The sequence below is a fragment of the Glandiceps talaboti genome, chromosome 10, assembly GCF_964340395.1.
Source record: "Glandiceps talaboti chromosome 10, keGlaTala1.1, whole genome shotgun sequence".
Taxonomy (NCBI): domain Eukaryota; kingdom Metazoa; phylum Hemichordata; class Enteropneusta; family Spengelidae; genus Glandiceps; species Glandiceps talaboti.
In genome coordinates this window covers 10,775,269-10,793,040 of record NC_135558.1, presented here as the reverse complement: position 1 = coordinate 10,793,040, position 17,772 = coordinate 10,775,269, and the positions used below count along the sequence as shown (strand labels likewise).

Here is a 17,772-nt window from a genome sequence, read left to right as displayed (position 1 = left end):
TAGGAATCCCTTATGATTCAACTAATATAAGGTAGCACCAATGTGAAACCAAGGAGTACTAGGAATCCTGAAAACCAAGGAGTACTAGGAATCCCTTATGATTCAATTAATATAAGGTAGCACCAATGTGAAACCAAGGAGTACTAGGAATCCCTTATGATTCAACTAATATAAGGTAGCACCAATGTGAAACCAAGGATTGTATCCCTGGCATTTAAGTTGTGGATGAATGTCAATAATTGACATTTTGTGCTGATATATCAATATCTACACATGATATACATCAGGAAGGGAGCTATTACAAAGGTTCTACAGCCATACCCTCTAACATGCAATCATGATTTCATTCAAACATGACACAAAGGAGACAAACAATAGGTGACACTGTGTTCCATTATCAAATTATTTATTATCACATTTGACCAAATCGCTGCCGAATTATTTGCAACAAAATCTCTATTTAAAAAAAGTGTCAGTGAAAATATTTGTACAATACATATTAATACTTGTAATAGTCCATCCAATGAATTCAACTAAAGTTCTTCAAATTAATTCAATATTTGTGCTGATATTACAATAAAATGGAATCAATCAGAAACATTTTAAAAGTATCTCAACTCAATCTACAGAAACATGGAAGGTACTAAACAAAAACAAAATGTGAATATTTCAAATAACTTTCACAAATACATGGAGAATATCAAGCCAATGAAACTGGGGTATATATGATGTCATATACATGTTTCCCATAAACCCTTGCAGGAAATCCACAAGATGGTTGAAGTTGACCAAATGTTTAGTGCAGTAGGACTTCCTTACAAGTTTCAAAATTGAAAAATTTACCAAGGTATTATTTTATCACCCAATTCGTATATGAGTTGCTCATATATTTGTAAGTTGATAGCAGTAATCAATACAAGCGTACTGAAGGTAGAAAAAACCTGGCTGGTCTTTTCCTTTAAGTTGATAGCAGTAATCAATACAAGTGTATTAAATGCAGAAATAAGTCAGACATCTTGAATGCCTTTTGTGAAGTTATCAATCAATTATAGGTGACTGACATAGTTCGTCTTGTACACAGTATAAAGACTTGCATAAAAATGTTGTCTGAATCACCCCTAGACTAATCAATTATAGGTAACTGACATAGTTCGTCTTGTACACAGTATAAAGACTTGCATAAAAATGTTGTCTGAATCACCCCTAGATGTTGAAAACACAAAAATGACACTTTTCAAACCTCAAATATTTGCCACTCTGTTAACTCTGTTGTCAGATCTTAATGCAACTTTTAATTTCTCCCAGAAAAGTCTCTGACCAACTTCATTTTCAGTCCATTTGATATATTTCTGGGTCAGTAACATCTTTCGTAAAACTCTTGGCATGTCATTATCAGGAATTTCATGTAACAACACAAGGAGGAGAAGATTTCTCTTCTGTCGAAATAAATGATCTTGAGCCATTCTCATCTCAAAATAACACCACTCACTTTGTGCAAAGCCAGGTGACAGTATCAACATAGTTTTGTGACTAGTTTCTATACTTTCAAGAATGTTGTCAAATATATCAATTCCTGGCATAAAATCACGTTCATGCAAACAGAGTTTGAAATTAGGTGGATCAATATTTTCCAAATGAGGAATTAATTGCTGCATGACCCAATCTCTGTCATTTTCATTGTAACAAACAAATGCATCATATCTGATATTCAATGGCTGCTCCTCATCGTTGACTTGTAGTTGGTAACCACCACGTTTTAGTTTGATGAGGAAACAACCATAGCGTATATACCAACGAAAATGAACACAAAGTCCAATACAAATTGCTGAAAAGGCAAAAATACAAGTAACAGGTACTGCAATCATAAATGCTAGATTACATTCCCATCCAAAGGTCAAAGTTAACACAGACTTTCCATTCATATTGTACGGCTCTACACATTTGATAATGGATTGTTCAACATAGACTTTTCTGTCAGTTTTCATCCATTCTACAAATTCCTTCATGTTGCATGAGGAGCAGTCTAAGTGATTATCCTCAAAAGCAAACTTTGTCAGATTAATTAAATTTGTCAGTGCTTGTGCATTAATTTCACTGATCTCTGTATTCATAATGATCAGTGTTTCTAAATGAGAAAATGATGACAGCAAGTCCACCATGAATTTATTTGTCAGACCTTCTACACCAGTCAGAGACAGTTCTTTTATATTGGGGAATAGATTAATGAACTCAAAAACATCAGCTGGGTTTTTAAAATAGACATCCTTAAGTGTTAATGATACTAAAGAAGGGACTGAATTGTTTGGAATAGTTTCAAATTGTATATTGTCGATTGTTAAAGTTTGCAAACTTGTTCTATTGTCAAAAAAATGTGTAAAATCCTTTGAACGAACACTTGTTTGTCTTGCGCTGGTTAAATAAAACACTTTAAGTGATGGATTTATAGTATATTTTCTCGAAGGAGAAACATCTATTGATAGTGATTGGAGATTTGGAAGTTTCTCCACACCCATGGCTTGAGGAGTAACAAATACAGTTGAACTACTGTGTGACATATCCAACTCTATCAGAGAAGTCATGTGACCTAAAGAATATGAAACAAATCCACCTTCTATGTTGTTGTCATCTAAATACAGGTATTGTAATGTGGTGAGATTCTGTAAATTTTCTAAAATGTCGTTCATTGTATACAAAGTTTTAAACATATTCCATTGTATTTGCAGTGTTGTCAATGATGTCAAATCATTGAAAATTCCAAGTTCAATGTCATCAAAGTCATTCTCACGTAATCCCAAAGTTTTCAAATTTTGTAATCCATTGAACATTGTTCTTGGAAGTTTAAATTGATGATTTAAAGTTAATTCCAAAGTTTTCAAATGTGGCATCCATTGGAAAACTCCAGCAGACAAGTTTGTTTCTTCAACATACATATTTTGTATCAATAGTTCTTTTAATTTTGATGTTCTCAAACCTCTGAAAGTAGTGCTCGTGATTCTTACTGGTAATTCAGGACTTATGTTTCCCAAGTGCAGAACTTTCACATCAGAATGTTCAAGATCATACAGTAACTTCTCCAGACATTCACCATCGATTAGATTATCAGTCAGGTCCAGCATTGTAGCTCTAACTGCATTTAATGTACCATTAATTGGGCATTTCAAATTATTGCCTGATAAAACCAGCTCATGTAATGGGACATCTCTAAATGTCATACTCTGTATATTTGAGTCATTGATATTATTTCTATCTAGAGAAACTATTTCTAGTTTTTGAAAATCTCTCAGATCAATGTTGTCACAGTCACTGTCAGATGTTAAGTACTGGCCTGAAAATCGAATTATTTCAACATTTGTCAAAGGTTTAAGTGATTTACTTGGAAAACAGGCAAAGTTGTTATTACTCAAATCTAATATTCTTAATTTCTTCAGGTCTTTAAATGTATCATCTGCCACTTCAGTTATTGAACCTCCATTGAGATATAATTCTTGTAAATTGACAAGTCCTTGTAAGGATGACGATGACAGCATTTCAATTCCAGTGTATCTCAGATGAAGTGTAACCAAGTTTTTCAGAGGAGTGAACACATAATTTGGAATTCCTCTGAGGTCATGGTTAGAAGACATGTCAAGAATTTCTAGTTTAGGGACATCTCTGAAAGCATTTGGTTCAATATAGGAAAGAGCATTAGTTTTTATGATCAATATTTTCAGTTGATGAAGTCCTTGTAGACAGCCAGAATGGAGAGTTTCTATATTGTTGTTCGCAAGTCCCAGATGCTCCAGTTGTTGCAGACTTGCTAAACTGCCTGGTGGTAAAGATGTGATGTCATTACGATATAAATCAAGATCTGTAGCAAACGATGGTAAATTGTCAGGGATGCTATCCAATTCTCTCTGACTACAGTCCACATATGACTGGTTGTACACCTTACATGTTACATCTGAAGAGACAACAGGAATATCAACAGTCAGGAGTAGGATCCCCAGCTGGAGTACAACATGTAACTTGTAGATTATCCACATCTTGTCACATTGGTTATTTGGCATCAAAAGAGAACACAGGCTGTGTGGAAAGAAATCTCCCAGATCTTGTATTCCTTACTTCTGTAGTCCAGTTTTAACTGAACTACGTGTACACTGAACTGAGCAGAACTGTATTCCAGTAACTTCCTTTGTGAAACAATGACATCATTGGGATGGGTGTTTTCATAATCTGACTAGTTGTATCAATGACTCTCACATAGCTTTTCGTATTAATATGTGAACCCTTTTTGAACTTTCATTTTCTTTACTTCCGGTTGGTATCCATGTATATTTTACTTCCTGGTGTATTGTGGGTTTTTGTTTATGTGTATGAAAACTATTAAAAGCATTGGTAACTTTGTTAACTTCAAAATTTAGGCAGCTTTTTGAATTGTTTATATCAAACAAAGTCATACTATCAACTATCATGTACAGATATCATAAACAAACAGTATAAATATAACAGTGATATGAGAGACTTCTGTGTTTACAAAATAGTGGAAGTATGTCAGAATGGGAGGGGGTAGGTGTTATAAATTATTTCTTAGCGAAGGGCCATATTTAAGAAAATGAAATCAGGGGATGGTCACATTTTACTATGACTGATTATCTGTTCTAAAGGAATATTTTGAAATGGTTCTCTGTCTGTCTGTCTGTCTGTCTGTCTGTCTGTGTCTGTCTGTCTGTCTCTGTGTTGGTGTATGTGTGTCTTTCTATGTCATTTCCTCAAAGCGATATCAATTCAAATGAAATTTGGTGCAAGTTGGTACTTTGGGGTAATAGCTGAAACTGATTAGATTTTTATAGTAAACATGAAATGAATATAGATAATGCATTTACATAAATAATGATTTTCAGTAATTAGGCAATATGTTAATGAATTCTGTAATTTTCATATAATTAATTATTTGGTAGATACATTGATGATGACAAAGCACATGTGTCTTCTAAATCGTATTAATATAGCTTTTTGCTTGAGTGAGTAATTTGCATAATTACTTGTCGACTATATTTTAGGAATGCAAGGTTCAACCTTTATAAAATGTTATATCTATATAGATTACAAAGAGCAAATATTGTACAAACTTTGTTGATGTACATATATGTTGGCATATACAGTGTATGATCAGAGAGATCAATGAATACTTATATATAAATAAATACTTTTCATTGATAATGAGTTGTTATCATTAAATTTGCATATGGTAACAAAACTTGTGAATATAATTTGCATAAATGAATAACAATCACCTTTGATTTTACACTACATGTAGGAGTCTACAGATCCCCTTGCATATTAAACCACACTATAGTGCATGATCCTAGGTTTGTGAATATTCTCCATTGATAGTGAGTTATCATTACATTTGCATTTAACAACTTACAATTAATATTAAAATGAATAATTACTAATTACCCTCAGATCTTGAACTACATTATGTATTGTTGAAGACCGACTTCAGATTAGGGTAAAACATTAGTAGTGGAGAACAGTTGACTGATAGAGCTATAGAAAAAATTGATCCAGAACAAAGGAATACTAGGAATCCCTTATGATTCAACTAATATAAGGTAGCACCAATGTGAAAACCAAGGAGTACTAGGAATCCTGAAAACCAAGGAGTCCTAGGAATCCCTTATGATTCAACTAATAAGGTAGCACCAATGTGAAAACCAAGGAGTACTAGGAATCCTGCAAACCAAGGAGTACTAGGAATCCCTTATGATTCAACTAATAAGGTAGCACCAATGTGAAACCACGGAGTACTAGGAATCCCTTATGATTCAACTAATATAAGGTAGCACCAATGTGAAACCAAGGAATACTAGGAATCCTGAAAACCAAGGAGTACTAGGAATCCCTTATGATTCAACTAATAAGGTAGCACCAATGTGAAAACCAAGGAGTACTAGGAATCCCTTATGATTCAACTAATATAAGGTAGCACCAATGTGAAACCAAGGAATACTAGGAATCCTGAAAACCAAGGAGTACTAGGAATCCCTTATGATTCAACTAATAAGGTAGCACCAATGTGAAAACCAAGGAGTACTAGGAATCCCTTATGATTCAACTAATATAAGGTAGCACCAATGTGAAACCAAGGAGTACTAGGAATCCCTTATGATTCAACTAATAAGGTAGCACCAATGTGAAACCAAGGATTGTATCCCTGGCATTTAAGTTGTGGATGAATGTCAATAATTGACATTTTGTTCTGATATATCAATATCTACACATGATATACATCAGGAAGGGAGCTATTACAAAGGTTCTACAGCCATACCCTCTAACATGCAATCATGATTTCATTCAAACCTGACACAAAGGAGACAAACAATAGGTGACACTGTGTTCCATTATCAAATTATTTATTATCAAATTTGACCAAATCGCTGCCGAATTATTTGCAACAAAATCTCTATTTAAAAAAAGTGTCAGTGAAAAGATTTGTACAATACATATTAATACTTGTAATAGTCCATCCAATGAATTCAACTAAATTACTGATGATTTTTTCAAGTTCTTAGAAATTAATTCGATATTTGTGCTGCAGTGATATTACAATAAAATACAATCAATCAGAAAACATTTTTAAAGTGCAGTCTACAGAAACATGGAAGGTACTGAACAAAAAGAAAATGTGAATATTTCAAATAACTTTCACAAATACATGGAGAATATCAAGCCAATGAAACTGGGGTATATATGATGTCATCTACATGTTTCCCATAAACCCTTGCAGGAAATCCACAAGATGGTTGAAGTTGACCAAATGTTTAGTGCAGTAGGGCTTCCTTACAAGTTTCAAAATTGAAAAATTACCAACGTATTATTTCATCACCCAAATCATATATGAGTTGCTCATATATTTGTAAATTGATAGCAGTAATCAATACAAGCATACTGAAGGTAGAAAAAACCTGGCTGTCTTTTCCTTTAAGTTGATAGCAGTAATCAATACAAGTGTATTAAATGCAGAAATACTAGTAAGTCAAACATGTTGAATGTCTTTCGTGAAGTTATCAATCAATTATAGGTGACTGACATAGTTCGTCTTGTACACAGTATAAAGACTTGCATAAAAATGCATAAAAAAAACCCTAGATGTTGAAAAGGCAAAAATGGCACTTTCCAAACCTCAAATATTTGCCACTCTGTTAACTCTGTTGTCAGATCTTAATGCAACTTTTAATTTCTCCCAGAAAAGTCTCTGACCAACTGCATTTTCTGTCCATTTGATATATTTTTGGGTCAATAACATCTTTCGTAAAATTCGGGGCATGTCATTATCAGGAATTTCATGTAACAACACAAGGAGGAGGAGATTTCTCCTCTCTCGAAATAAATGATCTTGAGCCATTCTCATCTCAAAATAACACCACTCACTTTGTGCAAAGCCAGGTGACAGTATCAACATAGTTTTGTGACTAGTCTCTATACTTTCAAGAATGTTGTCAAAAATATCAATACCTGGCATAAAATCACGTTCATGCAAACAGAGTTTGAAACTAGGTGGATCAATGTTTTCCAAATGAGGAATTAATTGCTGCATGACCCAATTTCTGTCATTTTCATTGTAACAAACAAATGCATCATATCTGATATTCAATGGCTGCTCCTCATCATTGACTTGGAGTTGATAACCACCACGTTTTAGTTTGATGAGGAAACAACCATAGCGTATATACCAACGAAAATGAACACAAAGCCCTATACAAATTGCTGAAAAGGCAAAAATACAAGTAACAGGTACTGAAATCATAAATGCTAGATTACATTCCCATCCAAAGGTCAAAGTTAACACAGACTTTCCATTCATATTGTATGGCTCTACACATTTGATAATGGATGGTTCAACATAGACTTTTGTGTCAGTTTTCATCCATTTTACAAATTCCTTCATGTTGCATTTGGAGCAGTCTAAATGATTATCCTCAATTGTAAAAGTTGATAAATTATGTAAATTTCTCAGTGCTTGTGTATTAATTTCACTGATTTTTGTATTCATAATTGTCAGTGTTTCTAAATGAGAAAATGTTGGCAGCAAGTCCACCATAAATTTATTTGTCAGACCTTCTACACCAGATAGAGACAATTCTTCTATATTGGGGAATAGATTAATGAACTCAAAAACATCACCTGGGTTTTTAAAATAGACATCCTTAAGTGTTAATGATACTAAAGAAGGGACTGAATTGTTTGGAATGGTTTCAAATAGTATATTGTCGATAGTTAAAGTTTGCAAACTTGTTGTAATGTCAAAAAAAAGTGTAAAACCTTTTGTAAATTTTGAACGAACAGGTGTTTGTATCATGCTGGTCAAAGAAAACTTTTTAAGTGATGGATTCGGAGCAAATTCTTCCCAAGGATAAAAACCAATTGACAGTGCTTGGAGATTTTGAAGTTTTTCCACACCAATGCTTTGAGGAGAAAATAATACATTTCCACTTTTATCGGACATATGTAACTCTATTAGGGAAGTCATGTGACTTAAAGAATATGAAAGATCTCCACCTTGTATGTAGTTGTTATCTAAATACAGGTATTGTAAAGTAGTGAGATTCTGTAAATTTTCTAAAATGTCATTCATTGTATACGAACCTTTAAACGTATTCCATCGTATTTGCAGTGTTGTCAGTGATGTCAAATCATTAAAAACTCCAAGTGCAATGTCATCAATGTCATTATTATGTATTGCCAAAGTTTTCAAATTTTGTAATCCATTGAAGATTTTCCTTGGAAGTTTTAATTGACGACTCCTATTTATTTTTAAGGTTTTCAAATATGGCATCCATTGGAAAATTCCTGCAGACAAGATGGTTTCTTCAACATACATGTTTAGTATCAACAGTTCTTCTAACTTTGATGTCCTTAAACCTCTGAAAGTAGTGCTTGTGGTTCTTACTGCTAATTCTCGTCTTGTGTTCCCCAAATACAGAAATTTGACATCAGAATGTTCAAGGTCATACAGTAACTTCTCCAGACATTCACCATTGATTGAATTATCATGTAAGTTCAGCTTTGTAGCTCTAAATGCATTAAATGTACCATTAATTGGACATTTCAAAGTATTGTTTGATAAATCCAACTTCTGCAGTTGGATATCCCCAAATGTTATACTCTGTATATTTGAATCATTCATGTTGATAGAATCAAGAGAAACTACTTCTAGTTTTTGAAAGTCTCTCAGATCAATGTCCCCACAATCACTATCAAATGCTATATCCATGGCTGAGAAAATGAGTGTTTCAATATTTCTCAAAGGTTTGAGTGATTGACCAGGAAAACAGACTATGTTGTGACCAAGCAACTCTAATATTCTTAATTTCTTCTGGTCTTGAAATGTACCATCTGCCACTTCAGTTATTGGACTTCTAGCAAGATATAATTCTTGTAAATTGACAAGTCCTTGCAAGGATGTAGATGACAAAATTTCAATTCCAGTATGACTCAGGTCAAGTGTAACCAAGTTTTTCAGGGAAGTGAACACATAGTCTGGAATTCCTCTGAGGTCATAGTTGAAAGACATGTCAAGAATTTCTAGTTTAGGGACATCTCTGAAAGCATGTGTTTCAATATAGGAAATAGAATTGTCTGCCATGATCAGTACTTTCAGTTGATGAAGACCTTGTAGACAGCCAGAAGGGAGAGTTTCTATATTGTTGCTTTGAAGTCTAAGGTACTCCAGTTGTTTTAGACTTGCTAAACTGCCTGGTGGTAAAGATACAACCTCATTACCATACAAGTTAAGATGTATGGCAAATGTTGGTAAATTGTCAGGGATGCTATCCAATTCTCTCCAACTACAGTCAACATATGACTGGTTGTACACCTTACATGTTACATCTGAAGAGACCACAGGAATATCAACAGTCAGGAGTAGGAACCCCAGCTGGAGTACAACATGTAACTTGTAGATTATCCACATCTTGTCACATTGGTTGTTTAGCATCAAAAGAGAGCTCCATGGGCTGTTTGAAAAATAAAGATCTTGTATCTGTATTCCTTGCTTGTGTAGGCCACAGTTTTAACTAAACCATGTGTTTACTGAACTGAGTATAACTTTACTCCAGTAACTTCCTTTGTGAAACAATGACATCATTGGGTGTTTTCATAATCTGACTAATTGTATCAATGACACTTACATAAACTTTCATATTCATATGTGCTCCCTTTTTGAACTTTCATTTTTAGCACAACTGATAAGGTTCAGTAGTGCTATAGGCATGGCAAAGAGTCAGTCTGTCTGTCTGTCTGTCTGTTTGTTTGTCTATCTGTCTGTCTATCTGTGTGGGTGTGTGTGTGTGTGTGTGTGTGTGTAAACAAGTTGAAGTAAAAAACTGCTGGGCCGATTGCCATGATATTTGGTGGGTGTATTACCTTTGGTGTCTACTTGGGAAATTGTTCAAATCAAAATGATCTTACCATCGGTATGTGATTTGGGTCAAAAAATGGGATTTTTGGTCAAAAACCTTAAACTCAAAAACTAGTGGGCAAATCGGTCTGAAATTTGGTGGGAACATTCTTAAGGGTGTTTAGATTAAGAATTGTTCATGACATGGATCACATCAGTCTTTCGGTTATTCTCATTTATTCCGATGAAATTGTCTATAGTTTGTCAAAGAAATAGTCACTGCTCTTGAGAGACGTCTCGTCGTTGACAAAATACTCCCTTCCTGAAAGTCTGTAGTTTGATTTTACTGATCAAAATGTATAAGTTAGTAGTTGTAGCAGCGACGATAGCTGTCGCAATGCTGACTACATTCTGAAAAGTGAATGAACAGCTGAGCACTGTAGCCCCTTCACTTCATAAAATTAATGTGTGTTCACTGTAAATTTAAAAAAAAAAAATTAATTTAAAATTAGTGGGTCCCTGTATATTATAAATAAATAATCTCCCAGTATTTCTCATTCGTGCTACGTCATCTCAGACTCATGAGTCCCCTTATGTCTGTATCCCTCATTTATCGACTCAGAGGGACAAGGCTGACATGAGGGGAATCATTCATCCTCAATGACTTAGTACTCATCCGAAATACTGGGAGAATATATTTAGATGTTGCATGGGTAACAAGTATTGATTGGCATGTGGATGAACATTTTTTTCTTTTTATTATTTCAAATTTTACAGTTGTGCTTCAACGCCATTGGCAGTTTTTTTTTTATATTTACCGCAAATAGGTATAAACTCTTTTTTTGAACTTTTTACTTCCTGGTACTTACTTGGTAACTGTCTAAATTGTTAGTCTCATAACAGTGACATTTCAAACTTCCCCCATGTACATTTACATATATCATTTTTTTTTAAATGTACTATTGTATATAATTTACACTGAAAACAAAAACCAGGTTGAGTCCTTAGGTGTCACGCAGAGACAATTTGCATAATATTAGGATATGAAAGTAAATGACAACACTGGCGGCATACAAGTATTAGTAATAGTTCTCAGTTCCTCTTGACACAGGTCATGCAAGTCTGGAATGGTTGTATGTGAGTGCATAACAGACACATCTGGAGTCTCATAATTTCTGTATTTTTAAAATTGCTTTTAGGACCCACACTACCCCTATTCACAACTGTTAAGTGCTTATTATATATGTAAATGAAACTATCATGAACATTTATGTTCTGCTTTTGCCTGTGCATGTCTGCTGATTTCCATGATGCAATGCATATCTGCTGATTCACAAGATGCAATGTCTGTCTCCCGATTGTCACGAGACAGGGGCATGGCCATGACGAGGTCATTCACTGAACAATGATGAATGGGGAACAAGTTTCAAGTTATTTTTCATGAATTGTAAATGATATAAAATCATGAAATGACTCTCCGAAACCCAAAGTTCATAAAAGCTCCTTTATGCCTTATTTCCTGGAATAGTGTTTCTCTATCAACTCACAAAGTGCACTGTAGACAAAAACATATCTACCAAAATAAAAAGGAGTGAAAGTGTGAAAATTGTTGAATCATTTGAATAAATTGTGCAATCTTAAATTTCAGCCAAGACTTCCAAAAGTCGGCGATCATCTGACATCATTAGTATGCTGGTCAACATCTATGGCAGTCGTGAATTATTCGTCAACGAGTACCGCACATTGCTCGCCGATAGGATCCTGTCTAGCTTCAATTACGACACAGCCCGTGAGATTCGGTACCTGGAACTCTTGAAACTTCGATTTGGAGAATCTCAATTACACTACTGTGAAGTGATGCTGAAAGATGTAGCTGACTCTAAGAGAATTAACACACATATCAGAGAACAGGAAGACAAGAAAGAAAAAGATGAGAAGGCAGATGATGTGAGTCAATATTATGGGTCAAAGGTCAACATTTACATGTCAAAGGTCAAGACATTCATCAAATGGTCCTATAAAACTATCTGTTTGCATGATTGCATTTTCTCAACCACTTTGTTATTTAACAGAATGGCAATACCATTTTATTACCTATATGTACATGTACATAAAGTTATCTTGCTGAAAAAATATAGCCAAGGGAGATTTGCTTAACAAAATAATGCAATGTTATGTTTATATATTCTCTGAGGCAATTTCTAACTGTAAAGCACCTGTGAAATTTACTTTGCCCTGGAAGCACTGAACACTATAAATGGATTGGTCAATTGATTGATTGACTAGTTTCACTGATTGACTGACTAATTGAGTGACAGTACATGTATTATGTTGTTTTTGAGAAATTATAGGCTTGAAGCCACTTCTCTAAAAGGTATAGGAGAGAACCATGAGAAATAATGTTGTTTGTAGAAAATTACAATGGAAAATAGAATTTTTGAATTATAAAGTATCATTTATACGCTAAACAGAACTGATAATTCAACAGTCTCAGAGAGTACTAATATTGTAAATGTACAAATAAAAAAGAAATTTGAAAAAAAGGACCAGGAAATTCAGCAGTGAAAGTTAAGTTTCACATGTATATCTTTACTATTTCAGCATTTAGACTTAAACACCATGATTCTATCAGCTCAGTTCTGGCCGTCTTTCCGTGAAGAAAAATTAGAGCTGCCACAGTCTATCAAAGACGGCATGGAAAATTACACCAAGGAGTATGAGACATTGAAAGGAATGAGAACACTGAACTGGAAACCACATCTAGGATTGGTGAATCTCGATGTAGAACTAAAAGATAGGAAACTTACTTTATCTGTGTCTCCAATCCACGCCACTATCATTATGCACTTCCAGGAAAAAGGTAAGAATAGATGGGGATGTTTTTGAACTTCATAATACTGGACTTGTTGGCAATGTGCCCTCTAAATGATAGGCAATATTTTGTGTTCTGGTTCAAAATGATAAGAACTAGGTTTTCTTGTCAGTTACTTCACACACGGGATAGAGGAATACCAAATTTGGGTGTGGCTACAAGAAATTACTGTTGTCAGTGGTATGTCAATTGGCTTAGAAGGCACACTGCTTGTTTGGAGATGTGTACGTGGATGATGATCTCATAATTTTAAGACTAGAATTTGCTAGTAATAGACATGTGATATTGTGTATAATGCTAGGATATATCACCCATACCATGTGATATTTGTGTATAATGCTAGGATATATCACCCATACCATGTGATATTGTGTATAATGCTAGGATATATCACCCGTACCATGTGATATTTGTGTATAATGCCAGGATATATCACCCATACCATGTGATATTTGTGCATACTATAGTATGATGTATTATGTGACTATTGCAGATACGTGGACAGTTGATGAATTAAGCAGTGTCATGCAGGTACCAAGTGCTGCTTTACGACGGAAGATAGCATTCTGGCAAAGTCAGGGTGTTGTCAAAGAACAGACCACAGATACATTTGTACTAATAGAAGAAAGACCAGGTGGGCGGGGCAACCATGAGGTCATGATGATTGACAGTGATGAGGAAACCGAGTCTGCCATGGCATCAGCACAAGATCAAAGAGAAGAAGAACTCCAGGTAAGAACTTGACCTTTTGGTTTGAATCCAGGTCACATTGGTAAATGTTAATGAAGGTTTTCAATACTTACTGGAAAAGTGAAGTCATGTCATGGTTATCTGATACATATTGATCTTTGATCAACAAATTTTATAGTTAGGCCATTGAATTGTAGTAGTCATGTGAAACTGTTTAACAATAGGGTTTGTCTATTGTCCTACAAAACTACAGTAAATGAAATAAAAACAACTTGACAGCTGGACTAGTTTTACACATCAACTTTCAAATAGTCTAGTGCTATCTGTGACATCAAATCTCAAGATCCTTTCCTTCAAATACATTTGTTTCAAATTTCCCGGGAAACATAATAATAATGATAATCTTTATTTATACTAGATAGTTCTTTAAGTTAATAAACACTTGTCTCCCAAGCAGTCCAGTGAGGGGGCCATCCCATGAAACCAGCGTACCAGGGGAAAACCTGCGTTGTTCGGTAGAGTCAAATTCAGTGAACAACACATCATTCTGTACATCCAAGAAGTATAGATTGTCACACAGATTGAATTTATCAAAACAGTATTGAAGCTTCACATTACAATATCGCACCTTACACAAACTTGTTTGTTTTGATTTCCTACAGGTTTTCTGGTCATACATTGTGGGCATGCTGACCAATTTAGAAAGTTTACCATTAGAACGTATCTACTCTATGTTAAAGATGTTTGCTATGCAAGGCCCATCAGCTGTAGAATGCAGTGAAGAAGAACTCAGACATTTCTTAGATTCCAAAGTCAAAGAACAAAAACTTATATTTTCTGGTGGCGTATACAGACTGCCTAAAGGAAGCAATTAACGAAAGGTTTCTGTAATATTGGAGTAAAAACATAAATACAAACACTTTTTGATCGGATATGCCAAATTCCATAAGGAAATGATTGAACCCATGAGGATTCAAAAGTTAAAATGTGAAAAGTGACATTTTCTGATGGAATACAGTGAATTCCGGAAGGAAGCACTCATTTGGAATCCTCAGTTTCAAAGTTATGAAATGAAAAATGACATTTACTGATGGAATATAGTAAATTCCACAGGAATCAATCGTGAGTGCATGAGGAGTGCTTGGATTTCAAAGTTAAAATAATTATTTTCTGATGGAATATAGTGAGTCATTGAATCTATTAGAAATTCTCAGATTCCAAGTAAAAATCTGAGAAATTTGTATATCCTAATAGAGTTCACCAAAAACATGAAGAGACATTTTCTGTCAGATTGTAATTCAGCTTTATTTGCATACCACTGCCAAAATTGATTATTGAAACAGTTGTTCATAATTATGTTATTTAAACTTGACCTTGATGGAAGTAATGTATGTCTTGAAATATTCATTTCAAAATATGACACATGACATGAATAACAATTCTCAGTACCTGTAGTAACATTTTACTTCAAGAGGGTCAAAATAGAACAAGAAGGTTGATTTACTCTAACGCATGCCTGTAATAATATATGTGTAGTGTGGTGAGCAGACAGAAGTCATGGTCTTGACCAAGAAATTATGTAATCATTATTTGTATAACATGCCATAGCCTAGGGGGTAAAATGCTACTTCAGATAAAGATAATGCAAACTGTACACTGTACATAAACATGAAGGAAGGAATGAATATGAAAAAATCAATGAAACTCTCTAAATATATGTACATGTAGTACACATATTGATACTATGCAAAGCAGTGTATGTAAATCATTCAAATGTACTGTAAACTCATGATATTTTCAATACTACAAAATTTTGCAATTTTAACATCTTCAGCCAGTTCTCAAACACCAATTTTTACTAATTACCAGATTGGTACAATGTGTTCATGTGCAGTGAAGGCATTTTAGTCACTACTTATTTTTGCGCTTTTTGTTTTCCCAGCAAAATTAGCAAAAGTGATTCTTTAGTGAAAATTTTCATGTTTACAGTTTGTAAAAGAAGTGTACAGAACTATACTGTATATCTTATATTGACTTTGTCAAATAAAAGGCATAGAGACACATATCAGTTTGTGCATTATTCTCTCTGTGAATTTGTAAAGTATGTGATGAACATCTAGAATATGGAAGCAGGATTTCTGGACTGAATGAAAAACTTGGAGACATTTGTATGTTTCTTGCATCATGCACATCTAATTTGTCACTCTCCTAATCACAATGTGACCTGGAATTAAAATAGTTGGGTATTTGTTTGGTGCTGCAGTATGTGAGGGAAGTCCAACGGACAGACTGCCAAACATAAGCTTACACTATCCCAAGGCATATGGTGTGCTTCAGCCATTCAGCGCTACTGACCAGAACATTGCTCTGGAAATCGGCGCTTTAGAAATTTCATTGACTGATTGATCCCGAGGGGAAAAAACAATCCGCTAAAACAATGCTATTCTAAATCATTTTCTTCTTAGGTTCAGGGATATGGGAAAAATAATGGGATTCACTCACAAGTCAGCTATACATCACTTGTTTTATTGCATGTTTGTCTTATTGCATATTTTACCATTAGTTGTTCACACTGTAGGCCCTAAAATAAATATAAAATGTTTAGTCCAGGGTTTAGAGACTAACACACGTACACAGGAATGACAGCAGCAACACCGTCCTATAACACTTAGCTGATGCAGAGGGTCATAGGGAAGATTATTGAATTGAATTGAATTGAAATTTATTCCACCAGAGAAGAAAAATATATACACAAACTTTGAAAGCAACAGAAAGAACATTTTTGGTGAGGGCCATGGAAATAATTCCATAGGAACTAATCAAAGTCCATGGACCAGACATAAATAATTAAGACAAATTTGGGCGGGTACGAGTTCACAATAACGACAAAAAATACAATTTTATGTAAATAAAGAGATAAAGAAATGCTGGTAAATACATGGAAGCTCGTGGCAGCAACAAAAATAGTAAAAGAAGAACAGGTAACAAGCATAAGCTCTTACATACAGAAATAAAAATAGCATTGGCCAACTGGGCTACCCTCTTTAAATAGAGTTTGATGAATGAGTGAATAAATGAATGAATGCATATGCTATAACATTTACAAAGACTCAGTTTGGTTGTTAGGCATGTGATGAAAAAATAACCAAAATCTTGAATAGCTGTATACATTGAAAATGTTGGAACAAACTATGGTAAGACTTGACATGTGGTAGATTGAGTCTCCCAATCAATTACCTCAAAGTTTTATATCATTCCTGAATATATATCACCCCGAATAAAATCAATTGTGTATGCAAATTAGGTCATTGATGCATTTGACTCCTTTATGGTGCTATTCATGTCTCAAACTACACTTGAAAACTTCACACATGATAGTTTATATAAAATAAACGCATATCTAATGGTCTTTCCAAACTGCTTCAGGAGTGCAATCAAAGCAAAATTACCATGCAGTTCTCCATCACACATGAACATTCTGAGAAAAAATGTTAGCTGTTAACAAGAATGGTTTTCAAGATAATTTTCACAAATAACAAGAATCTGTGATTATGGATAAGAATAGGGATACGGCCTTTAAATTTTGATATATATATCAAATACTTGTAAATTCAAATGTGTACCAAAAACGTATATCTACAGTAACAGTTGATGTAATGTAGAGAAGTGCTTCCCTGAAAATGCACGAATACTGTGAATCCAGAGATCATAAATACAATATTCGTTTGTCATGAAGTTTCTAATACTTTTTAAACACTTTCAAATTAATCAGATGAAATTAATCTGACAAATATTGCATACAAATCCATTATTTGTATGCAATGTAGAA

The 17,772-nt window shown here is 34.2% G+C and overlaps 2 protein-coding genes across 2 annotated transcripts in view; one reads left to right on the top strand and one right to left on the bottom strand.

Annotated features, from left to right (window-relative positions):
• LOC144441147 (anaphase-promoting complex subunit 2-like) overlaps positions 1-15,904 on the top strand; it is a 90,859-nt gene extending 74,955 nt beyond the window's left edge. The window contains exons 7-10 of the mRNA XM_078130685.1: positions 12,030-12,332; positions 12,990-13,241; positions 13,747-13,985; positions 14,606-15,904. Coding sequence (XP_077986811.1) covers positions 12,030-12,332; positions 12,990-13,241; positions 13,747-13,985; positions 14,606-14,818 — 1,007 coding nt within the window. The 3' untranslated portion in view covers positions 14,819-15,904. The remainder of the gene's footprint in view (positions 1-12,029; positions 12,333-12,989; positions 13,242-13,746; positions 13,986-14,605) is intronic.
• Positions 440-4,136, bottom strand: LOC144440942 (uncharacterized). The gene has a single exon (XM_078130414.1). The coding sequence runs from the start codon at positions 4,044-4,046 to the stop codon at positions 1,242-1,244; it is 2,805 nt and encodes a 934-aa protein (XP_077986540.1). The 5' UTR covers positions 4,047-4,136; the 3' UTR covers positions 440-1,241.
• Positions 15,905-17,772: the final 1,868 nt, after the last annotated feature.

Bases quoted from the DNA above. Each gene is read 5' to 3' on its own strand.
- LOC144440942 (XM_078130414.1), bottom strand. From the start codon at position 4,046: ATGCCAAATAACCAATGTGACAAGATGTGGATAATCTACAAGTTACAT.